This window comes from Podarcis gaigeae (assembly GCF_964106915.1).
Source record: "Podarcis gaigeae genome assembly, chromosome: 14".
In the NCBI taxonomy this organism is placed as follows: Eukaryota; Metazoa; Chordata; class Lepidosauria; order Squamata; family Lacertidae; genus Podarcis; species Podarcis gaigeae.
This window is the reverse complement of record NC_139690.1, coordinates 21,604,130-21,618,022: the sequence shown is the minus strand read 5'-3', so window position 1 is coordinate 21,618,022 and position 13,893 is coordinate 21,604,130. Positions and strand designations below refer to the sequence as shown.

Genomic DNA, 13,893 nt, shown 5'->3' with positions numbered 1-13,893 from the left:
TTCATCAACTTTATTCTAGTTGTTCTGCTAACAGACAGAAGAGGAATTCCCAACCTCAAAATCCATCTCTTCCTTAAAGCTGTTGGTTTAGCACAGATGTGGGGAACATTTGGCCCTCCAGATGTTGCTTAACTATAACTCCCATTATCCCTGGCCATTGACCATGCTTCCTGGGGCTGCTGGAAGTTGTAGTTCAGCAACACCTGGAGGGCCAAAGGTTCAGCACCCCTAGTTTAGCACCTCAGTCTGCATTCCTAACCAAGGGCATGATTCTGTGCATGCTTTCTCAGGGATAAGCCCCTTTGATCCCAAAAGGACTTGCTTCTGGGTAAACATACATGCAATTAGATTCCATGTAGTTGCTCTTCATTCCTTTGCTCACCAAAAGTGTGCTGGACTCAATGTTCAGAGCCACGCCCCCCCCCCCGAATGTTGTGCAACATCATGCACAGGCCCTCTCAATGCTCCAGAAAAGGTGGTATCTCTAGCTCACCACCAGTCACTTGTAGGGATGGTATGGGTATCTGATGCCATCTGCTGCATCACCATAATCATCACCACCACGACCACCACCACTATCATTATTATTTACCCACCCATCTCCAGCAGGTCCCAGATACAAAATTAAAAACTGTTTAAAGAGATTACAATCACAGGAATAGAGGGGCCCCTGTAAACACACATTTCAGGTGTCAAAGGCCATGGTAAGGCAAACGTATCCGACGAACATTTTCCGAAACCATTTTCCACCATCAAATAAGCCTGCTCATATACAAGGAGAAATCTGAGCTTACAGCTTCTGCATCAGCACAGGCTTCTGCAGTTGCCCAATTGGCAACTATTTCTGTTTCCTTGGCGGTCATCCCTGAAGACAAAAAAAATAGTTTGCAGTCTCCTGGGGCATGTGCACTGATGGTTTCATAAATAATATTGCATCTGCTTTGACATTTTGTGTTGCAAGAATCCTTGCAAAGTATATAAAATAAATATCCTCCTTAAAAGCATCTTCTTCTTCTTTGGCAATAACTCCTAGCCGAGAAAGATTGGTGGCGCTGTGGTCTAAACCACTGAGCCTCTTGGACCTGCAGATCAGAAGGTTGGTGGTTCGAATCTGCACAATGGGGTGAGCTCCCGTTGCTCTGTCCCAGCTTCTGCCAACCTAGCAGTTCAAAAGCACGCCAGTGCAAGTAGATAAATAGGTACCGCTGTCGCAGGAAGGTGAATAGCGTTTCCATGCACTCTGGTTTCCGTCACGGTGTTCCGTTGCACCAGAAGTGATTTAGTCATGCTGGCCACATGACCTGGAAAGCTGTCTGTGGACATATGCCGGCTCCCTTGGCCTAAAAGCGAGATGAGCGCCGCAACCCTATAGTCGCCTTTCACTGGACTTAACTGCCCAGGGGTTCTTTACCTTTACATTAGTGTACATTAGCAATGTACAAAAGCATGCTTAAGAAATGTTGCTGTTCTTCTGCTGGTCTTACAGAAACTCTTTTGCCTTTTCTTAGAATTCCTTAAGGCAATTCATCTAAAGGTGGGAACTTTCAAAATGACCTCGAATATCAAATTGGTAAAATCCAGAGACCGCCTTGGGAAATGTTGAACTAATTTTACTAGATTCACTGAAATATTTGGTTTTCTTTGGAAGTTCACTTACACTTTGCTTAAGAAATACTCACTACCATCCAGTCACAACATATATGAAATTTCACTAGGAATACTAGCTGCAACAACAGCAGCAATCCATAGCCTGTATGGACAACCCTAGTCACAACACCCTCAGACACTGCTACAAATATAATGGTGACCTCTTACTTGTGTCCCAATTCATGAGCAATGGTAAATGCCAGGTTCAGCCCATTGTCTTCTGCAAGAACACACTTCCTCTTCGCACTGCAGATGCCTCCAAGATAGGCAATTCCTGTAAAAGATAATGAAGGGTTCCATCAGTGCCAGCAAAAGCAGCTCATGCCTTTCACAAACACGTTGAAGCAGCTTGTCATAAGAAATAAAATTATGAGTCATTAAGGAATAATACTGAGCAATTTGCTCACAGATTGCTCTAAGGAGGAGGTGCACCAGGATGGAAATTCAATGCCAAACAAGGAGGGATATGACAGAGGTCTATAAAATCGTGAACAATGATCAAAACAGTAAGCAGAGAGAAGTTACTTTAAGACAGGTGGCTAAACTGTAGCCCTCCAGATATTGCTGGACTATAGTTGCCATCATCCCTGACTGTTGGCAGTGAGGATGAGGCTGATGGAAGTTCAACATTGGGAGGGTTGTAGGCTATCCGGCCCTGCTTTGAGGATGCTAGGACTTGGGATTTAATGAATCTGAATGGAAGCAGGTTCAAGGGAAACGAAAAGGAAGTACTTTCTTGGTGCAAGTATCAATAGCCTTTAACATTTATTGCCATGTGACACTGTAATGTTACTAGGTAAAGTGGCTTTTTCTTTTAAAATCAAGTTCATGAAGATGGATAAAAACTGTTGATACATAGGTCTATGATAGCTAGGAATGGAAGCCAAATGTTGAGATGTAGTCTAACTTTGTTTTTGTTTTTATGTAAAATCAAAATTACAAACGAAACAAAACAAAATAATCAAAGTTACAGAACATAGCAAGTCAGGCTAGTCGTAGAAAATTCGGGCTTAATTGGCTATTTATCTATAAGTGACAATAATTACAGGCTGATCCTGCCCTTGAGTCAAAAGAGACTAGACCTCTCACTAAATTTCAAGGATTTATTAAATCTGGGTAATCTAGGCAAAGAAATGGTATCTGTTATAAATTCATATAATCGTAGAGTTGGAAGGGACCACAAGGATCATCTAAGTACAACCCCCAACATGGGGTTTGAACCCACAATGATTAAGTCTCATGCTCTACCAACTGAGCTATCCCAGGTCTATCATTTATAAGGAACTTCTTCATATCTCTAAAGGCTCATTAGAAGGCTTTAAAGTTACTCCAAGGTGGCTTTCACCGCTGGAAGCTAAGGCCCGAAAAAGACCCAATATGGAGGCCAAATGGCCAAAATATTGGGAAATATTAGAAAAAGATGGAGACAATTGGAAATTGCGGAGTTTGGAGAAAATGAAGGATAAAGTGCGAGACTGGTTACACTACGCTCAGATTAATGAAGTTTTAAAAAATGACAAAAAGTTAGGGTTCCAGGTGGAGAAACTGAAATTGGACACAGAACTGTTAGAACCTAAGACTAAGGTACTTTCAAGAATGTATAACTTGCTGTTAAAATGGAATACACAAGATGAAATGGTTAAATCGGCTATGATAAAGTGGGCACAGGACATTGGGCATAATATCATGTTTGAGGACTGGGAAAGGTTGTGGACCAACGGGCTGAACTTCACTGCATGTAATGCTTTGAAGGAAAATGTAATGAAAATGATATATAGATGGTACATGACCCCAGTTAAACTTGCCAAAATATACCATTTGTCTGATAACAAATATTGGAAATGTAAAGAAAATGATGGAACATTCTTTCACCTCTGGTGGACCTGCCCTAGAGTGAAGGCCTTCTGGGAAGTCCTGCGTGAAGGACTTCCGCTTAGATGTCCCTAAGTGGAATGCAATATGGACACCTACAATCTGTAAATCAACCTCAACTTATGTAAGGGAATATTCCTTAAAGATTCTGCACAGGTGGCACTGTACTTCTGTGCAGTTTCTCATATGATTTCAAATACCCCACAGGTTGTTGTGGTTGCAGTAGCAGAGGAACATTTTCCCACTTCCAATGGGAATGCACTCTGGCATCTAAATTTTGGACTGACTTTTTTAAAGATATATTTAAAAAAATTAAATTTTCCATTCAGGCCTCCCCACAACTTGCCCTTTTGAATCTGTGGGATGATCAAACAGCAACTTTCTGATTTAAGGAACTTCTTATATGGATGTTGGCTGCAGTGATAACTTATTTGGTCCAGTACATAACTTAAACTCCCGTTGTGGTTCGAGAAAATGTAGACTGGCTACTGCAGTGAAAATAACTCACAAATTATACATTTCCAAGGGTAAGGAAGATGCCATTTGGTGAGATTTCCTTTATGTGTCATAATCTAGTCTCTGTGACATTATTGACTCTCTATTCATCTGGAAAATACAACTGTACTCTTACATTTTGTAATATTGATTATGCCTTTTAAAAATTAAAAATAAAAATCTATATTTGATTACTAGATGCTGCATAAAAGGTAAAAGGTAAAGGACCCCTGGATGGTGAAGTCCAGTCAAAGGCGACTATGGGGTTGCGGCGCTCATCTCGCTTTCAGGCCAAGGGAAGTGGCATTTGTCCATAGACAGCTTTCCGGGTCATGTGGCCAGCATGATTAAACCGTTTCTGGCAAATGGAACACCATGACAGAAGCCAGATCACATGGAAATGCTGTTTACCTTCCCGCCACAGCGGTACCTATTTATCTACTTGCACTGGTGTGCTTTTGAACTGCTAGATTGGCAGGAGCTGGGACAGAGCAATAGGAGCTCACTCCATCGCGGGGATTTGAACCACTGACCTTCCGAACGCAAGCCCAAGTTGCTGCATAACCAGCACCAAAACATGCTCAGAGGCTGCAATTGCTGCAGGGTAGGATATGTGTAAATATTTTGCACAGCCAGCCCAAAAGCCTGTTCTGACATGTAGAACATAATCAAATGGAACATAGGCCTGCAGTTGCCATAGACTGTTCATATAATTGACAACTTAAGCCTAGTATTCTGTTGGCCAAAAGTGGTCAAATCAAATTTCTCATGGAAGTCTACAGACAGGGCACACTAGAGCAATCTACCCCCATGCCCACCTCTATCACCTGCTGATAATACCAAGCATCTGGTGTTCAGAAGAGCATCAGCTGTCTGAACATAAAACAGTTTTGGTACTGGCTCTGTCATAGCAATCAATAAACACTATGAATATTCACATAGTCCTCCAGTATATGATGGAAATAGTCACTTCCACTCTAATTTGCAAAAAGGAAGTAACCTTTATTCCCTCTGCTTTCATTACCTCTCTGGGTACCTGCTTCCAAAAGGTTTCACAGAAAGCTAGGTAAACACTTCAGGCATGTATGAACAAAACATGCACCCATCTAAAGTTTTTTGGTTTTGTTTTGTTTTTTACTTTAATTAGGACCTTATTTAATTGTAAAGGGGGGGACTAAAGCCCACAATCCTTCAATAGCAGCTTTAATTATTTCAAGCTTAGTTTCCCCACCCCCAGCTAAGAGACAAGAGATCTATTTACTTGCAATAAATGTTTCTCCCACATAGAGGTGGCCTGGGGTTCAGTTGCCTTTAATAGAGTGAGACAATGGATCCAGCTGCACTTTACAGGGGCCAGTCTCATCCAGTTTGCTTATAAGGCTGTTGTTGTTTAATGCAATATAACATAATAACATAGAATTTATCTTATCAACCGCCCTGAAATCTTTTGATGAAGGGTGGTAAAATAAATTAATAATAATAATAATAATAATAATAATAATAATAATAATAATAATAGAATAAATATATTCCCCCCCCCCCCTTACCAGTGGCAACTTTCAAAGGCTCATGACTGTTCATACAAAATGGAGTGACTGTATATTTGGGCTGATGCTGTAAAATTAGTCTACATTACATGCATGAAGAAGTAGGATCATTTTCAAGACCATGAGACGTGTGCCGAGGGAATCTTAATCATCATCTTTAAGGATGAAGGAGTAGCATTATATGTAACAGATAGGACTTGCTGATCAGAAGGTCGGCAGTTCGAATCCCCGCGATGGGGTGAGCTCCCATTGCTCGGTCCCTGCTCTTGCCAACCTAGCAGTTCGAAAGCACATCAAAGTGCAAGTAGATAAACAGGTACCACTCCGGCGGGAAGGTAAACGGCGTTTCCGTGCGCTGCTCTGGTTCGCCAGAAGTGGCTTAGTCATGCTGGCCACATGACCCAGAAGCAGTACGCCGGCTCCCTCGGCCAATAAAGCGAGATGAGTGCTGCAACCCCAGAGTCGGCCACAACTGGACCTAATGGTCAGGGGTCCCTTTACCTTTACCCCATAGAAGAGAAGACTGAGAGGTGATATGATAGCCATCTTCAAATATCTGAAGGGCTGAAGAGCAAGCTCGTTTTCTGCTTCTCCAGAGCAGGACCTGAACCAATGGGTTCAAATTACAACACTTAAAATTAAGAAGAACTTTCTGACAGTCAGCGGCGGAGGAAGCTGCTCGGGCGCCTGGGGCGGCGCGCCCAGGGGTGGGGCGTGCCATGGGGCCTCGGCGGTCTGCCTGCCTCCTCCTATTCAGCCACCCTACAGCTGGGGAGGAGGCAGCGGGAGGACTGTTTGGGCAGTGCAGAGTCTGCACGCACCAAAGCCACCATGTCTCTCCCAGGAGAGAAGTGTGTCTTGGGTGCACTGCAGGCCCTGTGGTGAGTGCCACCCAGCATTTTGTCACCCCCCGCAGTGGTGATACACAGGGCGGGCCGCCCCTACCATACACCCCTTCCTCCGCCACTGCTGACAGTAAGAGCTGTTCAACAGTAGAATGGACTACCTGAGAAAACAGTGGACTCTCCTTCAGTGGAGGTTTTTAGAGTGGATTATTTAATTGTGATTCCTGCATTATAGGGGGTTGTGCTATTGTGTCCCTTCCAACTCTACAACTCTGTAGATTCTCTGATCATCCGTATTCTTTTTTGGAGCAGTATCTTGGGGGAAACGCAGACACAGAATTTTAGAGTAGCCCAAAGGGCTTTTCACCTATGGTGTGAGCCCAGCTACACAACGTGCTTAACACATGCCAGCATGCTTGGTGCCAAATCAAACCCCTTCTATAATGAGAGCCATATCCTATCAGAATGAAATAAGCCGACACGCAGCATAGCAACACCCCTTGTTTTAGCACAATTCAGCTTCAGAGTCTTTAGGACATGTTCTCAGTAAAGCACCAATTTTAAGCCCTTCTTAACTGGCATGTTAAAAAGGGGGCAGATAGTTTACCCTTTTTTGGAAGATGCAGTTGAGTAGAAAATCTTCTACCTTTTGCCAATAAACTAACACTTAATTAACAAGCCAAGTACAATGCAGGGGCCTCTATGTGGCAACTTTCCATCATGTTCTGCTGTTTTGCAGTTTTTGAAACCTTTGGTGGGAAAAGCTTGGCCATCATACTCTTATGTGCTAAAAGAAAATAAGTGAAAATTGCCAGCAATTAAGGGGGTGGTGTACAAGGAAAGCTGAAATTCAGGCTTCCATGAGAATTATAGGCTTATATGGGTATCTGGTATAGTTAATTAATTACATGATGAGGTGTTTGTTACAGCATCCAGAAGACAAAACTGAACATCAGGGCTCCTATATGGAAGAACACAATCAGCAAAATGACCCATAAATATTAACATATACTTGCAATGTTAAAAAATATACTGTATATAATAAGGAGACAATGGACAATAACACAAATAGGACAATGAATAATAAAAGTTAAATAAACTGGGTGCATGAATAAAAATACTATGGAACAACTGACCATAGGTCCATTTTTACCATTAAGTCTTTTAGAAATAGGTCCTTATTAGCCCTAAGTCCTTGGAAAAGATTTTCTTAAGACTGGTGGAGGGGGCAATATGTTCAAATAAATCCTCTTGTGTGTCAGCAGGTGATAAGAAGTGTTTTAGCTGGGCAGTTACCTTTCAGTTCAGAGACTGTTCTCTGAGATGCAGACAAAAACCAGTAATTCACACTTTCACCCCAGGGAGAGAGGAGAAAGGATTAAGTGGGAGGTGATGGGTCAAATCCAGGTACCATTCAGTCTAATAGCAAACTGGTTAGGCTACGACTTTGGAAACAAAACAGGGCCACTTACAACATAATGAAGATTTCTGCTTTACCAGGGAAACTGGTACATGCCATTTTAAAATTACTCCCCTGGGGCAAAATGTCTCACACACAAAGGGGGGAAGTAAGGACTGTACACAAGTGTGTGCACAGTCATGCAGGTCAGTTAAACCACTTGTTCAATGAGAAAATATCCAGCAATGCAGAAGGGCTGTCCAAGACCAAAAGTGCTTTGCCTGAGCAACACTACCAACACACATGCTTTATTCCCTTCCTTGACCCTTGTGGCCCTTTTCAACTCTGCAGGTCTAGGATTCCTCTGGTATAGTAGTGGAGAAACACAAATCTCTGATAAGATCCTCAGAGAATAAGGTGGAGAATAATTTAGTGGCCACTCAATTCAGAAAAAAGACAGACCCATGATTGAATAATGATTGCCTGTACTTTACCCATCTCAGCAGAAGCTGGAGAAGGGAGACCAGAAGACAGTAAAAGTTTTCCTGCAACTTTTTAAAACTGCAAGTCACACTTGTAGGTACAGTGGTACCTTGGGTTACAGACGCTTCAGGTTACAGACTCTGCTAACCCAGAAATATTACCTCAGGTTAAGAACTTTGCTTCAGGGTGAGAACAGAAATCGCACAGCGGCGGCGTGGCGGCAGGCCCCATTATCTAAAGTGGTGCTTCAGGTTAACAACAGTTTCAGGTTAAGAACGGACCTCCAGAAGGAATTAAGTTCTTAACCCGAGGTACTACTGTACTCTTAAACAAATGGGATGGGCTCCCAGACCACAACTAGGTTTACAAGGCAATATCTACAGAAATACTTGACAACATTAATTTTCAGTTTTTAAGATACCAGCTGGGACCTGGTGCTATTTAAAAAGAAAGAGAGTGAGAGAATATTAACATTATGTCTAGCTTGCCTCTTAAGAGTCCCATGTTTTGCAGTTTGGAGAGCTGTGGGCTTTTCAAACTGAGGATGGCTTTAAAAGTTCTTAGGCCTTTTAAAGTCATGCTTATATGGAGTTGAATAAATGGCTCCAATTAATCAATTCATATATTTGGGCTGAACAATTGTGGTGTGTGTGTCTACAGGCTTGGTTGGGAAATCTTTCTTTTTTAAAAAAACACCAGAGACCACATTTTAAATCAGCTTATGTGGAAGTGAATCAGCAGGAGAAGCCAAAGTTGGTGTTACTTTGGTGTTTGATCAATTCCAAATTTGGCCACTGTTGTACAAGGTTTACTGTATGATATCCAGTCTATGTAACCGCACCAACTATTGCAATTTAGTTTAAGCTGGGGCTGGGGGTGTGGAGAGGGGGAGAGAGTCTTACTTGATACAGTTCTTGTCTTACAGATGATACCTAAGCCAATTCACTCATTTCCAAAAACCAGCATGATTTAATGTTAAAAACAACCCCGACACAGGAGCATCAGATGCCCAGCCAAAGCAACATCAGCGCTATATTTTCAAGTATTGGCAGGGTTCCTTTAAAAATTACTCCCCGAGGGAAATTGCGTAATTGCAGCATGTAACTTCTGAGTTTGAGTTTGAACATATGATGCTATCTAGACTTGAACAGAAAAACTGCACGCAACTATTAAAAAATGGGTTTATCCCAGTTGTTACATGTAAACATTTTGCAGCTGCTGACTCTACTGCCAGCTAAAAAGGACTCTGCTTAGCACTGCAAGGAGCCCTTTACAATTTCACAAAGCAACACAGCCAGCCCATGAGGACATTGCCTAATTGCAGAGGTGATACATCAAATGCTGGTGGATGTAAAGGCTAATGCTGTTCCCCAGAGGTAGGCAACCTAAGGCCCGTGGGCCGGATGTGGCCCAATTGCCTTCGCAATCCAGCCCGCGGACGGTCCAGGAATCAGCATGTTTTTACATGAGTAGAATGTGTGCTTTTATTTAAACTGCATCTCTGGGTTATTTGTGGGGCATAGGAATTTGTTCATTCCGCCCTCCCAAAAAAATATAGACCAGCCCACCACATGGTCTGAGGGACGGTGGACTGGCCCAGGGCTGAAAAAGGTTGCTGACCCTTGCTGTTCCCCCTCCATTAATCCTTTAATGATTATTTGCAGGAGCTCCTGTTGGCAGCAAATAAACGTGTAATCAGCGCTGTTAGCAAGTTAATTAATGAAAAATTAACTGCTGCTACTTTTAATGTGTCAAGGAAAACTCTAATTCTTTGGGGGTGGGGTAAAGACGCAAAATAGGTAAAGAAGCAATAACTTTAACTAGACCAGTATAGTCACAGATAAGCTTCCCCATCCAAGAACCTCAAAGAACTCCATGGGCCAGTTCACACTGTATTTTGTGAAAGAATCTCTGAGTCGACTGTCGCAGCTATCAGTTGCGATTATTAATCATACAGAGCTCAATTTCAGTCTTCTCTTGGTGCAGCTGACGGTATCTGCACCAGTATGGCAGTATCTGGTTTTTGTAGCAGCGGACAAGAACAAGGAAGTCACAGGGTAGTCAGGAGGCTGCTATCTTGTTACAGAAAAATCTAGGTGTGAGGCTGCTCAGTCACCCAGCTCGTAGGGAATAAAGGAAGGAGTCCAGCCACCAACTGGAGCAAACAGCTGTAGACCAAATCTGCTGCTGAAAGTGTAGATGGTTAGGAGAAATGGGCAGTCAGGGGCTCTGTATGGTTACTTTTTAGCTATCAGAGTTAAAAGCTGCAACAGTCACCCAAAAGCTTCTGACGACATGTAAGCTCACCTATAGGCTTCTGTGTTAACTGGCTCTATGCTCTGGAATTTCAGAGAAGTGCCCTTTGGATCCATAAATTGAAACCTCTTCTCAGAATTCAACCTCAGCAAGAACAAGGGGTTAACATCTGTTGACACAGATCAGTTTGTCCCAACTTTGGTTAGACAACAGGATGCCAAATTCTGGTTTGTATTATGATTTCACTTCCATGAAAGGAAACTGGTGTCCTTAGCAACAATTGTCTTTGTCACTATAGTTAATGAAAACCACACTGGAAACAAATAAAGCCTTTACCAATTCTAAACTACACAGATGATGAAGATTCCTTTGCAGGGCTAAAAACTAGGCACAAATGTTTCTACCAGTGATTTTTAATTTCTATTACAGTAAATGTGCCCAATGCCCAAATTCATGCCTGCAAGAAAATGCTTTGGATGTGGTGTGCCCACTACGACAGATCCATCACCATAAACCATGGCATTAGGACATAAGAGCGGTCCTTCTGCATCAGGTGAGAGTTCATCTAGTCCAGGTCCATCCTGTCTTCACAGTGGTCAAAAATATGCCTATGGGAATTCCAAAAACGGGACTTGAACCCAAAAGCAATATCCCTTCCTGCAGTTTCAAGCAACTGGTACAGTGGTACCTCGGGTTACATACGCTTCAGGTTACAGACTCCGCTAACCCAGAAATAGTACCTCAGGTTAAGAACTTTGCTTCAGGATGAGAACAGAAATCATGCTCTGGCGGCGCAGCGGCAGCATGAGGCCCCATTAGCTAAAGTGGTCTTCTGGTTAAGAACAGTTTCAGGTTAAGAACGGACCTCTGGAATGAATTAAGTACTTAACCCGAGGTACCAATGTATTCAGTCATACTCCACTCCAAGAGTGGAGGGAGAACACAGCCAACATGGCCAGTGGCCATTAATAACTCTCTCATCCATGAATTTTGTCTAATCCTCTTTTAAAGCCATCCAGCTTTGTGGTCATCATTATCTCTTGTGGGAACAAATTCCATAGTTTAACTATGTACTGTGTGAAGAAGTGCTTTCTTTTAACATATGAAATGCACAGAAGGACCAAGGAGTGGTCAGAATTCAGGATAAATTTGCTTCTGTCTTCCATAACTTAGATTCTAGAATTATGGCAGGTCAGTCTGTTTAGGTCTCCAGAATACTTCACAGTCTAGTATTGCTGAATGCTGAGTACATAATTCCCCCCTGACCTTTGATAGCCAAGATAAGTATTGTTGCATGCCACCTCAATCTCTGAGCGTTGCAAGATTCTAGGGATTCCATGCACTTACCCAGAGTCTGTGTTTCCTTTTGGAAATGAGGCACAGCAAAGACTGTGGTGTCTTTATGACATATGGTTTATTTACACATATATACAACCTGAGCCTACAATGGAGGGGATCACAGCATTAACAGTCCACGGGGGTCTTGTTTATCCCATGGCAGGATTCATTAAAAAATCAACCATCGTGCTCTGACCCTCTCTCCAGCTTGCTGCCTTTACCCACCTGCAACTTTCCCCCCTCCTAGATTACACCTTTAAAACTCTAATTCAAATGCTGCCTTCTTCTTCTCACTGACTAGGAGTTGTGAATTGAGTGGGGCAGTGGCGTAGCGTGGGTTCTCAGTACCCGGGGCAAGCCAAGTAATTTGCGCCCCCTAACCCATGGATTTCGCCCCCTAACCCTAACCCCCAGATGTTGCACCCGGTGCAGCCGGCTCCCCTGCACCCCCACGCTACGCCACTGGAGTGGGGGGGGCCATGCATTTACTGTCTGACCTTTCCTCTGTTTTCTGAATGGCTTCTCTACCAGGCAATTACCTCATCAGGAAACTGCTGAATTCAAGGGGTTCAGTGTTCGACACTTAGTTTAACACTCCAAGCATTGATTAAACTCTAACACTTACTGGGTCCAGGAATTATAGGTATCTGGCACTCACAAATTCATAACAATATTTTTAGGACCACAGCTTGACTGTAATATGTTTTAGCTGTTTATAACAGTGAACTGTATGCAACTAAGTTCTACAGTGGTACCTCAGGTTAATTTGTTCTGGAGGTCCATTCTTAACCTGAAACTGTTCTTAACCTGAGGTACCACTTTAGCTAATGGGGCCTCCCACGGCAGTCACGCAATTTCTTTTCTCATTCTGAAGCAAAGTTCTTAACCCAAGGTACTATTTCTGAGTTAGCAGAGTCTGTAACCTGAAGCATCTGTAACCCGAGGTACCACTGTACTCAGAGTGGACCCACTGAAAATGGCTAAGTTGGGATCATTAATGGGTCTACTCGGAGTAAACCTTAGCTGAAAACCAACCAGCCACTGAACCTGGTATTCATATCCATCAATTTCAATAGATCTACTCTAAGTAGGAATAATAACCCATTGTATTTTTAAAATTGTGGTAAACCACCCCAGAACTTCATGGTGAATGGCAGGTAAGAAATCTATTTTTTAAAAAACAAAACCAAAACAAAACCAAATAATAACAATAATGGTAAAGTTTCAGATAGCACAACATGAAGATTTGGACAAATGGCTTTGTTAGATTCATGCACTTGCCCCTCTAGGTTTACAAAATTCAACAAGGAGATGAAGCTGGTTGGACCAAGATGGTGATCAATTCTTTGACAGGAAAGAGCTATTATCTTCCTGCTTGGAATGCCCTGCCTGAATCCTTTCCTCCAAATTTTAAAGAAAGTCAGCATATGTATATATGTGCTTATCCTCATCAAACTGCCCCCCCCCACCAAGTCATAACAGAGGGCCAGGGCAGAGTGAAAGCAAGATAAGCAGGAAAAACCCTCATTCATTTTGACATCTGCTCTTTGTACAGCAGGACACTCATTATCCCATTAAAACAATCCCTCCTATTCCCTCTCCAGACCCAAGAGCAAGTTAATAAACGCCACAGATCTGGCATGACACAGTGGCCCCTTCAATTATGGGATTAGCCAAAGCAGAGGAAGTAGAGCATCATCTTGATGTTTACTCAGCTTTGATGTGCTGATGTCCACATTCCAAAACAATCCCACCCTCTGACAACCCTAGGGAGTATAGGAGATGTAGGCTGCTTCTGCATTTCCCTGCTCAACATTTCAGTTATTGTTTAATATTTTGAGGGTTGATCAGGAAGATCCTTAACCAAGGCTCAGGAACTGCAATTAGGATGCTAATGCCTAGAGTGAAAAGTAAGGCCAAAGTTCAGATTATTTATCCATGGTGAGGTAAAGGAAAATGTAAAGGACCCCTGGATGGTTAAGTCCAGTCAAAGGCGACTATGGGGTGTGGT

At 42.7% G+C, this 13,893-nt stretch overlaps 1 protein-coding gene across 2 annotated transcripts in view; it reads right to left on the bottom strand.

Annotated features, from left to right (window-relative positions):
* The window catches only part of ADAMTS17 (ADAM metallopeptidase with thrombospondin type 1 motif 17), a 170,356-nt gene that overhangs the window by 90,688 nt on the left and 65,775 nt on the right, over nt 1–13,893 (bottom strand). For both annotated transcript variants that reach the window (XM_083713075.1, XM_083713076.1), the window contains exon 8: nt 1,816–1,921. In XM_083713075.1, the coding sequence (XP_083569201.1) occupies nt 1,816–1,921 (106 nt within the window). The remainder of the gene's footprint in view (nt 1–1,815; nt 1,922–13,893) is intronic.